This window comes from Oikopleura dioica, chromosome 2 (genome assembly GCF_907165135.1).
Source record: "Oikopleura dioica chromosome 2, OKI2018_I68_1.0, whole genome shotgun sequence".
Taxonomy (NCBI): domain Eukaryota; kingdom Metazoa; phylum Chordata; class Appendicularia; order Copelata; family Oikopleuridae; genus Oikopleura; species Oikopleura dioica.
In genome coordinates, this window is record NC_137292.1 from 6,885,374 (window position 1) to 6,897,730 (window position 12,357).

A 12,357-nucleotide genomic window follows, 5' to 3' on the forward strand; every position below is an offset into this window, starting at 1 on the left:
ACACAGGTTGCCGAGCCCAGGAGCGTTTTTCTGTTTGGGTTAATATTCGTTATCTGTAGAATCAATTCTAAAATTTGATCTGTCAAAATAAACGCCCGGGCGGCTGCGCGCTGTTCTATTTGAATTCAAAGAGCATTTTAATCGGCCGATAAAAGATTCTCGTAAAGAATCCCTTCCTCGACTAGTGGGGACATGTTATTTCTGATTTAGCCTCCGTTGCGCCAGATAAGTCACTTTGCTTTGGATCGGGCCAAAGTTGGACAAATAAACCGGCCTGGAATCTTCATGAAATCAAGGAATGATGGGAAGGAGTCAGAGCTCCCCTGAACTTCACGATAATAATAATTGAATGACTCAGCGAAATCGAATTTTGAGGGTTTGAAAGCTCAAGAATCCTGAGTCAGGAATTTCTGGAAATAAATTATTACGATTGAAAAAGGGCTGACAAAGGGTTAATCCAATTCACTGCAGCTCGAATCGTCCTGGGCTTGGAAAACAAGGGCGTTTTATTTACAGTTAAAGTAACACAATTTGTCGAATTGTCTACAAACTAAGAGAACCTTGGCAGGAACCAAGAGGGCGCGTATTTTTTTAATAACCGACAATAAGGGCTAAAACAACAGTCCATTTCAAAATGGGAAGAAAGTTCCCAGCTCTTCAAGCCTCAAATCAAATGTGGATATTATGGTATTTTGAGTCGTCAACCCGCTTTGAAGTTTATATAATGAACTGCACAAGTAACGATTAAAATAATTAAAATAATAAAACACTGATTATTTTGCTTGTCTTGTTCACTTTCTGGGAATCTTCAAAGATCCAATTAATTTTACTTGCAATTAAATTATTTTACTATTTTGCATTCGAGCATCTTTTTAATTGCAACAGGGAAAACAAGAGAACTTGCCATACGAGAAAGCGCTCTTTGTTAACAAAGCAGATCAAGGAATAAAAGCAAAAAGGAGGGAACGAGGGTAGATCTTATTTTGATGGTGTTATGTAATTAATTATTTGACTTTCTATTTTCTAGCGACACGAAGATTAATATAATTCGCCAGAAAGTTGGAACTGAAAAGCACTCTATTCTATTCGATATTTCGACTGAAAATATTATCACTAACCACCGCTTTTTTCTCGTTGTTCATCGCTTTCGTCCTTGAGTATTATTTAACCCGATGGTTACATGTTGTGACAAGTTGCTCAATTGGGCCGGAGCAGTCTTTATCGCCGATCGCACCAGATAAGGAAGGTTTTTTCATCCGCTCCTCCAGTCCGTTAATTGCTCCATTACGTCCAATTCGTTGTTACATAACAACACGGCAAACGAAAGTACAGAGAGAAAGCCAAATACTGTTGTATTTCGTCGAAGTCTAATTTGAAGAAGTCCAATTAAGACGGTGAGATCATAAAAAGCGAGGTTTAAATTGGAGCAGCGTATATGTGACGTAGAAAATGACGTCTTCTGATTGATACCTCACCACTCAATTCTTGGTGCTAGAAATAGATATCGCTCACTACGAACGTACAGGAAGCGGTCACATTCAGATGACCAGTAAGGGTAGACGCCGTAAAAGAGTAAGGGAATAATTTGAGCATCCTTTCAGTTTGCTCTTTAAAAAACAGGATAAAGCGTTCCCTTGATAAGGAAGATAAGGATATTGAGACTTTCCCGATGCGAAGAATTTTGGAGAAAAGTCTAACAAGACCATTTCGATGTCTTTTTTTCTTGAGACAATTGTCTGAATTCGTGTTCTTTTCGATTTGTTACTCGACAAAAAGTTGGCTTGAACCCAAGAGAACTTCCAGGTCGACTTAATCTGCTCGGGTCAATGTTTTTGACATTTGAAAATGTCTTGGGCACATTTTCAGTCTCCTCGCTATTGATTTCAATTTTACCGTACTGAACTTGCTTACTATTAGTAATGTTAGCAAGTAAGGCCTTCCCGGTTTAGGGAAGATGCGATCAATTGAATTAATTTGAAATAATGAGGCATAATAAAACACTTACGCTCGAGTGGGGTCACGATCAGTCATTTATTCTTTCCGTAATTTTAAGTGCTGCAAAAAGGTGTTATTATGATGGAATAGTGAATAAATTGGATTCTGGGAAACAAAATGCTTTAACTCGCAGCTTTTCTTTTCCAATTAAAAGCACCTTATCTGAAGCAATGCAACAGGTTAGATCACTTTAACCCGTTGCCGAGCGCGTAGCAGTTTCGCTGCTACGACACGCCCCGGGGCTCAAAATACGGCATTCTTATTGCCGTAGAAGGCAACGTTAAGGGTTAACCCGTTGCCAAGCGATAGCCCTAATAAGCCAATAAGCATGCAGTATTTCTAGTCTCAGGGCGTGTCGTGGAATAAAATTGCAACGCGCGCGGCAACGGGTTAAGTACTTTTTTAGTGCATTTCCTACGTTTTAGGAATTTGTTTGGGAAAGTCTTTCTGGCGAAAAAGTACAGTGATTAAATTTCTGATAAGAGCGGATTAAAGACATCACCAAGTGCAAATTTTTTCACTGGCGCTTTATGTAAATGTAAATACAGTGTAGACAGGTACTCGTGAATTTGCAAATTTTTTCCTTGGTCGATTTCTGTGATTTCTAAGGGGCTCTTTCTGGCTTTATTTTAACAGCGCTTTGGTGAGTGATTCCCATGGAGACCTTGACACTTGCTCGGAGATCAACCCAGCTGCCGGACGACTAGAAAATGTTTGGCTTGCCTGACATTATGGAGAATAATAATCTCACACGTTCCTTCTTTGATAAACATCGCATAGCTTTGTTGACTTTCTTGAACAGCTCTTTTTATCGCGCAAGTTGACAAGTTGAAATTCAAAATAGAAAAAAAAACCTCGAAGACTGTCTACTAGACTTTCTACGGCTAGAATCGTCATCGGCAAGTCCCAAAATTGACAATCCCGGAGGAAAATCTTCGATTTTCAAAGAAAATTTTTGCAATATTTTTGAAATTTTTATTCCATTTTTTCCCTCAAAAGCGTTTTTTGGACTAGAGATGAAAGGCATTCCAAGTCCGATTCGCTAGAATTACGGTAGCACCAACAGCTGATCGGTAGTAAACCTGAAAAAAGCGATAAGAAAAAATGATAAGAATGAACCGTTCCAAGCTGGCCACGGCAAGAAAGAATGCAACGAAGAGTGTGTTAAATGTTCTGGATAAATATTTTAACATTGAGTTTCACCGATAAGACGGCGTCTGTTATCAGAGACGGCGGGTAACAAAAAGATAACGTTGTGCTTCCTGATTCGGAAAGCGGAAAAATTTCTTCGCCGAAGCACGTCTAGAATGGACACCGCTCTGACATGATATTTTGAACTTGATTCCCTTATCGCTCCTAAATAAGGACCGATAGCTCCAGCGACTGATAAAAAATTACTAAATTCAAAGCAGATTCTGACCTAACTAAAGGACGAGTTACGTAATCACAAGTTCAAACGAACTTCTATAGAACAGTGGCGCTACTGTAGCAATTTCTCATTATTTTGACGATAGAGAGTACAGTGTCAAGTTATTCACTCTCGAGCGGCTTCCGGAAAAGCGCGGTGGCATTCTCCTCGCGCTGGTCGACAGTAAATATTGCCAAACATCACTAAGGCGACCTAAAAGCAGAAACAACTGCTCGACAGTTAGTAACTCAGGAGGGTAGAAAATACTCTCGCGTTTTTGCTTCGCTGGAACTGCTGGTACAAGCTCGTTAACAAAGAAAAAGCCTGTGTTTTTTGAAAACAAACGAGAACTTGTAAGTCGAGTTTATAACTAAGAAGATAATTTCAATTTCTATTTTTCGATTATACAAAATGGCAGAACTGAAAATGGAGGAAACCATGTTTGCCGCTAAATACGAAATAGCAAATTCGTAAATTCGTAAATTCGCTTTTTTTCTTGTTATTTTGGAAATGGACACTAGCCGCGAAATGGGTACTTCCTTCATGAGCTAATTCAACCGCTAATTTCACCCCGGCCAAAGTAGAAACCAAAAATACACAACAGCCATCGCCAGAACCAGACTCAGCCTCTGCGGGCGATTATAAAAGACCAGAAGTGCGAATTACTCGCAATTTACTGCCTTTTTTTCAGGTTCTTGCAAGGTTGCCAACGAACACTTCAACTAAAGAATAAAAAAAATAGACAAGAACCCTATTAAAAACGATAATAAGGCCGGTAAAAGGCGATTTACGCTCAATTAAATTGTAAAAAATGAAGTAAAAATGATAAATCGACGCTCAAAGTTCACCTGGTTTCATTCCTAATTGAGGCCTTAAATTTATGGCCTTTTTGGCGAAAAGGGTAAAAATGCGATCTGATCCTGGAAAATGAAAATTACGGAACTGAAACGATGGCGGAACGACAATATCGCTCGTTATCGCGTATTAGATTCGAGCTATCACTCCGCCAGTGCATATTTGGCTGAAGGGGTAACAAACAGTTAAAGAGGAACTAATTTACCTCCCTGCCGAAAATGATGGACTTATCTGAAGCTGCTCTAATAGAAATCAAAATCTGCAAATTGCCTATTTTTATCTTCTTTTGCAAATAAATTCCGTCTCCTACGATTATATAATCAAAGAATGTTGAGAATGAAGAATATTATATTTGCAGCGTTTCTACATTTACTAGCAATATGGCGTTCGCATTTGGTCAATTTTTCGTCTGCAACAAGGACATCTTGAATTTTTCATCTTGATTTTTTCCGCGCAGCCTTCGCAAACTACCTGATGCCAGCTTTTTCTGGTTCCCTTCTGTTATATTCAAAGGGTTAGGGTTAGGACTCTCAAGGTAGTAGGGGGCTATCATTCGAGCTGCCTCTAACCCTAAACCTTACCCATGGGGCTACGCCCCCCCCCCCCGGGACCCCCCACCTAACGCCTAACCAAGGGGGCTTTGCCCCCGGACCAGGGCGGTATAATTTGCATTCTTGTAAATAATCTCGAAAATTTGCGAGATTAATCTTCTTTGGAAAAAGATTCTGAGATTAGTCAAGACTGGACTAGTTTCGAGATTAATCTTTTTAGCGAGGGTCGCGTGGCTCGGGGGAAAAATTTTGGTGGCGCTGGCGAGCTGTGAGCAGTGCGAGGCGGCGCGGACAAAATTTCAAGCTGCGCTCCAAGCATGTTTGAGTTTCATTTTCTCTCGCGCCGTCGGCCATTGGTCCACCAATCACAGCGCGTTTCAAGATTATTTGAAATAATCTCGGAACTATTTCGAAAATTTCCCGAATTAATCTTTTATTCAAACAGACTAATCTCGCGTCGAGATTAATCTTATAAGAATAAATGAATAGTCTTCGGAAAAAGACTATTTACAAGAATGCAAATTATACCGCCCTGCCCCGGACCCCCTTAAGAGTTCTCAGTCCCTAACCCTAACCACTAGCCCAGATTCTAGAGAGATCGGATGGCTCGAATGATAACCTCTCTCTACGCTTTTCGATCTAAGAGTCGAGTTCAAAAATTCAGGAACCGAAATCAAGGAAGAAAAACAGTCGCTTTTTGCTTTTCGTGGCAGATTATACACGGCTGTTCGAAAACTGTTCGCTCAAAATCCGCATCTAAAAGCACTTTCTTCTCCGTTTAACCCATTCTCGCAGACCTGTCACATGTGAGCCATTTTTGTTTCCACCATTTTCGATCGCCACCTTTTCCAGTTTAAAAAGCAGCGGCTCCTCCTTGCTTCCATAAAGAATACTCGTTGTCGACATCTGAAGATAACATTATCACTGCTACACTCTTACCTTCTTCTCTTTTACCAAAAAATAGATAAGTGTGGAAATTCTAAAATCATGGAAAACGCTATTTTTCTCTTTAGTTAGTTTGGGATCGATCAGAGCACTTTTTCGGCAAAAATCGATGCCAACTTCTGATCATCTCCGCTATCAAGCGTGTTTTAATTAAAATTAATACCCTTTTTTATTCAAGTCAAGGGCGGACAGCGCATTCTAGTTGTTGAAAAAGTCCGAAGGCGTTAATTTTTAATTCACTTCACTAAACTGGACTCGTCGAAAAAGACATCAAAAAAAAAAGAAAGAAGTTAATTTATATTTTTGTTGCTACTATCACTGTACTTGAGCCCTGTTTAAGATCGTCAAGTAAAAATCTCTTTCTCTTACGATGATAATTGAGGAGGGAAAATCAAGACCTCTGTCAGGCGTGCTCTGAGGGTTTAAAAGGGTTTGACGTGTTGCACGATAAATTCATATGTTATCGATTTTGCAGAGCTGAATATTACATCTCTGGACCTGCATGTGGATAAACTCGCCAGACTACAGGCAGAGGATCAATAATACTAAATCTTTCCTGAATACCAACACATGTCTCTTTTAACAATTTTAATAAATTTTATAAAATCGCTAGAAATCTTAAGGATAATATAAGGGAATATATCGCTGTTTCAAATCTTCATTCCTCGATTTATGGGTGAAAACTTAAGGGTATCCCCAAGTAAGCAATTTTTCGCACTAGACCTATATCTGAGCTGTACTTTAGGATACCAATATCGGATAGATTCTTAAGGGTCTAAAGAGCGAAATAGCTGTTTGAAAATTAAGTCAAGGTCGATGGGGGGATCCTTAAATATAATTTACGAAAAATCATAAATCAAAAATTGAATTTGATCTTGTACCTCTGGAAGCATTTCTACTCCTGACAAAAGACAGTTACTGATCTCTCAAGTGTATCCTAAAACAGGCTTAAAAAAAGTATGGGCCCTGAACTCTCGATGGTGCTTTGTGACCTTGACGAGCGAAATTGCCAAATTAAAGTTGCATGTCTTGTCAATGGGCAGCTAATTTCCTTCTCCTCTTTTTGATTGAGCCTTCTCCCAAGGCGGTGATTCTGAATTTGCGCCGAGTGTTCTGTAAAATATAAACCTGCCGGTATTGATTGAAAAAGATGATCGTATTCAAAAGGGACCAAATCTCACTGATCTTCTTCGTCGATAGCGGCGGGGATATTGGTAATTAGCGATTCTTATGAGATTAAATTAGCATAAGAATATTACCACCATTTACCACTTGAACTTCGGAGCGATCAGGACAGCTTTGAAGGACTTGATGATTCATACGCATTATGACCTGGACTCGGCAACCTGTGCAGAAAACCTGAGTCAGGGTGAAAGATATTTTTTCCTGACTCAAGTTTTCTACTGATGTTGCCGAGCCCAGATTATGACCGCGCAATTTTGACAGCTGAAGAAATTTGATGATGCCTGTCTATCAGACTCTACTCCAGTCGAAACTGACTCGATTCGAAATCGCGACTTTTCGAGATTCCCGAATATCGTCAGTTTTCTAGACGTTGCCAATTGCAAGCCAGATGTGCCAGATCAGTCAGAGGAGAAGAAAAAGAGAAAATTCGCCGTGATGGAGATTGAGGATGAGCCAAGACCGAGTCCCAATATTAACGAAAAAAGAGTAGAAAAACTGGAGATTGAAAGAAAATTCCCTTACTTTGGCAGACTCTCGATCGACTATGAATCCGCCAGAGAACGATTTTCTATGCCGACGAAGGAAGAGATCCGGGCTGCAAGAGGAAAAGATGGTGAGAGCAATGTCGCTCTTTATAAATACTGGCTGGACGACGATACGATGAACGCGATCGTCCAAAAAGAGGTCGAAGAGATGGACGAGAAAGACAAGGATCGATTCTATGTCTTTCCGATTTCTGTGTGGGTTTCTATCAAGTCGACTTCGGAAGCAGAGCATCCTAAGCACCCGGCGGACAGATATCAGCTCACCAAATCGGCGATTTGGCCGAATAGCAATTTTAAAAAGGTATTCTTGCAGGACCGCGATATGTTTTCAACTGTGTGCTATTCAGCTTTTGGAGGGCCAGCGAAAATTCAATCCCTTCGAGCGAAAATACCTCCTCCTTCCTATAATCCACGATGCGCATTGGAACTTGGCAGTGATTGTGAATCCAATGGCAGCTATTCTCCGGCTGGCGCAGAAAGATCCACCCACAGAGAAGTTTATACGGGTAAGGCCTTTCAGAAACTTCTCTTGTGAAAGAAAGTTCTAGGGAAAAGAAGACCCATTTTTTGTTGAGAAAATATACGCTAAAATGTTCAATCTATCGGAAAATGAACGAATGGACGCGTCAAAGGTCACTCAAGAAGCTCCTTCGCTTGATGAGCCGGTGATCTACATTTTTTGTTCAAACAAGAAAAATACTTGGATTCGAAATTGTGAGCTCGCCTGTGAGTTTCTTACTGGAATGTTTCTCGGTAAGCCTCACCATCACGGCAACTTTCTAATATTCTTCTGTAGATGAATCAAATCCGGCGTTGAAGAATCTTCAACAAGATTTTCTGAAAAAGCACCTTCTCGTGCGAAAAACTGTGAAGATGAAAGACACTGAAGGAAAAATTCTTGCTGTGAAGAAAATGCTCTCAATCGTGAATGGAAGAAAACCTAGAACACTCGTCTGTCCGCCTACAGAATCAGGAAAGCCGTGTCCATTGTGCTTCAATAACGGGAAAAACCATCACGAGAAATTCCTTCCCTTCCGTTATTACAAGCCTTCTACTCCGACTCAGTCCAACGACTTCGATTGCGGCACTTACACTCTTTACGCTATTCGGATGTGGATGCAGCAAGAATCATTAGTGACATCTTCCTTGCATCAGGACTCGACTAGATTGTGGACTCCTGTAGATATCTACAAGTATCGCTACGAATGCAGACGGTACTTGGATAGAATCGCTGGCCGACCCGATCGAGAGCCTGTAAATGAATTCGGTACAGCGGAGGAGAATTGCTATCTGCCCTGTCAGAAGAAGTCGTATGATCTGTTCAGGATGGTTGGCGATAATGTTGATCTGCTCAAGGCCCTTGAGAAGATTGGCAACAGTACAATTGATGATGGAAGCGAAGAAAAGGAAAGCAAGGATGAGAACGGATTGGAAAAGAAAGAGTCGAACGCGGAAGATACTGCTGTCGACGAAATTAAAGCGCTATCAGTGGGAGAAGTTGGTGAGAGCCTCGCAAACGAGGAAACAGAGAAAGTCAAGGAAAGAAAAGCTGAAAGTTTGGAGACTTGTTCAATTCAAGAAGCATCGGAGAAAGAGGACCTTCCTGCAGAGAATACTGTGGAAGAAAATAACAATCAAGATCGACATGCAGCGGAAGCTGAAGACTCCACGAATGATGCTGCCAAATTTAAAACCATCAATTGTATTGACAGGGAAAAGGAACAGAATGAAATCATCAGTGGATACAGAAACGTCCAGGAAGATAAATCTACCGACAGCATCTCGACAGAAGCTGATAATAGCGAAGAGATCGAATTTCACAATAAAATATCGGATAACGAGGATGCCGACGATTCATTTCCTATTTACTCGCCTGAAGATATCTCCTCACGATTTGTTCAACTGATGATTGACGACGAGCCAGAAGACATTGAATCGGACTCCTCCATGATCGCAGAAGTCAAAGGCGTGTTCAATGAAGCTCTCATGGAAGAAAAGCAGTTAGCAAAAAGAGTTGATCCTGAACAAAAAAATTCTCCTGAAGGAAAACTTGTCAGGATCGAAGAATTTCTTAGTGAGCTGAATGAAGAGGCAGTAGTTGAGAATTCCGAGGTAGAACCAGTCAACTACAACGAAATGCCCAATTTGGAAGCGCTTCAGAATTGTAATCAAGCTGTAATCGATGAGAAAATTGGCAGCCTTGACGAAAGTTGTGTGCAGGAAGAAGGGATAAGCATTGATGCCAGTGACTTCAGCGATAACAGTGCATCAGTTGACAGTAGAACTGTATTCAATCCTGCTACTATCGTTCGAAAAACATGGGCGTTGTAAGTTCACGTTTCCTTGCAAAGATTTTCATTCAAATTTAGTGATGTGGAAATCGACAGTAGCATTGATAGTAGCAAAGACAGTAGCATGGAAGAAAGTAACGCCAGTAGAGAGGATTCCAAAACTGAAGATATCTCCAAGGAAGACGCCAAAAAGTCGCCAGAAGAAGAAGTCGAGAGTGAGAATGAGGTTAAAGAGGAGGAAAAAGAGAACGCTGAAAACATGGAGGAGTGCACTAATCAAGAGCCATCGACAACAAATGATTCTCCAGAGGACAATGTGAAAGAAAAGAAACCGCCGGCTAATGAAGACACTGACGATGCTATTTCCGCCAGCGAGCTCCAGAGCAGCGCGAAAAATACCTTGAATGAGACTATACAAGTCGTAGAAGTCATAATTCAAGATGCTACTGCGGCTTGCAAGAAAGACGAGCAAGTTATCATCATTGACGACAGTCTTGAAGAGGAGAGCACAGACAAACAAGAGCGAACAGAACTTGTTGAGAGCGTTCTATCGAGAGATTGTCCAAAAGACTTTACCGAAACGAAACGCGTCTGTGGAACGTAAGTGAATCTCAATTACCTGGTTATCAAAGCTTTAATTGTAAATTAGGGATGCGGAAAGTGACAACGAGGTTATCGACTTGACTACAGAAGAAATGCCGGTTCTAGTGCCCAGTTTGAAAAGACAAGCCAAATTGAAGGAAATCAAAGAAGAACGAATGAGATGTGAGCGGGACTATTCACTTCATCTGGACAATCTTTACGAAAAAGAGCGAAAAGAATTCCAAGAACGGGAATTGAAACTGCATGCACCTCATCCCAACAATGTCCGTCGATGGCTTCCTCGAAGAACGAGGATGAACGAAGTTCGTAAGTACTGTTCCATCATCATTCATTTCTTACAGTTTTTTCCCTAGGCTACAGTGATAAACAAACTCGCAAAGCACCGAAAAGGCCGCGACCGAAGGCTCCTGTAAAGAAAGTTGTAGCAGCGAAAGAACCTGAAAACGAAGTAGTTGTACCTCTGATGCTTCCTCCATCGAATATACTGAAAAAGGATCCACGTGCGAATGAACCACCTAAGAAGAAAAAGAAGAAGTCATTGGAGAAAAAGACAACTGGGATAAAACCTCTGCCAAAAATATTCGAGGGCAAAGAGCTCTCGATGTTTGACTGCGAGATCCAAACTGGTGGGATGAGATTTCAATGCAAGGCAAGTGAAGGACTGCCACCAACAACAACGAAGGAAAAATCGAATGATGAAGATCAAATCCCACGTCGGTGTCAACGAAGAGTGCCTCAAGTAGAAGCAACTCCGGCGACTTCAAGTCTTCCATCTTCAGCGGACTCACCAGGGAGAAGAAAGAAGAAGCAGATGCTCGCCGAGGCAGTTAAAAAGAAAAAGGTTTGTATTAAAATCTGACTCTTCAACTTAAATTCGAATTAAGGTATGTGGTGAATGCGACCGTTGCCAGCGCTTGGACGATTGTGGTCAGTGCGATTTTTGCCTGGACAAGCCCAAGTTTGGCGGACCGAATAAACGCAAGCGTAAATGTCGGCTCCGAACATGCATCTCTGTGGGACGCGGAAAGAACTCGAGAACCAAATCACCTGTAAGAAAGCCTGTAACTTCGAAGAGACCGATCGCTCAAAAGCAACTTTCGAAGATATTTCCTCAAAGGGAACTTTCACCGCCAAAACGAAAAAGGAGGATGAGTTACACGCCCTCAATCAGGCCCGATTTCGGATTCGAAGAAAAGCTGCAGAACCTTGAATCCGATGTTTTGAGCGCCTTCGGAGAAGTCAGGACAGAAATCCTCGAGGAGTACACAAAAATCTACGGAAAAACCGCCCTGCATTTTCATCAACGTAAATACAGAGGAGCCAGGGATGTTTTGATGAATATCAGAATTTCAAGAGCTGCTTCACAGAAGAAGGATTGGTCTTGCAGCACTTTGCATGCGAAAATAGACAAGCCTGCAATTAGCATCAAACTAAGGCGGATTCAAAATTTTGAAAAGCGAAAAAGGACTCGACATACTGCCACTGAAAAAGCCTGGTGCTGCGAAATTAACTCATCAAAATAAGCTGTTTCCTGTTATTCATTTACCAATTTGCTTATTTTCCAGCCATTTCACAATAAATAATCAAAAGACAATCACAATTTCTGATTTCAATGATTTTCTTTGCAGGATTTTTTCAAGATAAAGTTTTCGAGATAATTTATTCAACACAAAAAAGTAGTATAAAATGAAACGTATAAAAGTTGTTTAATAAATATAAATTACAATATGAATTTAGCAATTTTATTATGTGAAGCTTTTGGGTAATGAGGTCGCTCCCGAATGTTGGGATATCTATGGAACTTTGAAGCAAAGGATAAACATACGTAACTGTACGTAGAAGTTAAAGAGTCATGAAATAAAGTGCTATTTCGACGCCAACACCTACCAAGAAAAACAGGCATCTTCTGGGCCCTCTTTCAAGAGCTAAATTGGGCAATTTCTTTCCATAAACAAGAGGTCAGTTACTTGCAGTTTTAT

At 40.8% G+C, this 12,357-nt stretch overlaps 1 protein-coding gene across 1 annotated transcript; it reads left to right on the forward strand.

Moving 5' to 3' along the window:
* Window positions 1-7,366: 7,366 nt before the first annotated feature.
* LOC145698528 (uncharacterized) lies at window positions 7,367-11,951 on the forward strand. The gene is made up of 8 exons (XM_081775730.1): window positions 7,367-7,785; window positions 7,832-7,990; window positions 8,033-8,237; window positions 8,281-9,811; window positions 9,854-10,375; window positions 10,425-10,684; window positions 10,732-11,219; window positions 11,263-11,951. The coding sequence occupies exons 1-8, from the start codon at window positions 7,375-7,377 to the stop codon at window positions 11,899-11,901; spliced, it is 4,215 nt and encodes a 1,404-aa protein (XP_081631856.1). The 5' UTR covers window positions 7,367-7,374; the 3' UTR covers window positions 11,902-11,951.
* The last annotated feature ends 406 nt before the right edge of the window (window positions 11,952-12,357 follow it).

Excerpts from the sequence above, each read along its gene's own strand:
- LOC145698528 (XM_081775730.1), top strand. The coding sequence starts at position 7,375 with ATGGAGATTGAGGATGAGCCAAGACCGAGTCCCAATATTAACGAAAAA. Across the intron at positions 7,786-7,831 it reads CGAATAGCAATTTTAAAAAG|CTTTTGGAGGGCCAGCGAAA; the intron begins GTATTCTTGCAG and ends TGTGCTATTCAG. Across the intron at positions 8,238-8,280 it reads TCTTACTGGAATGTTTCTCG|ATGAATCAAATCCGGCGTTG; the intron begins GTAAGCCTCACC and ends ATTCTTCTGTAG.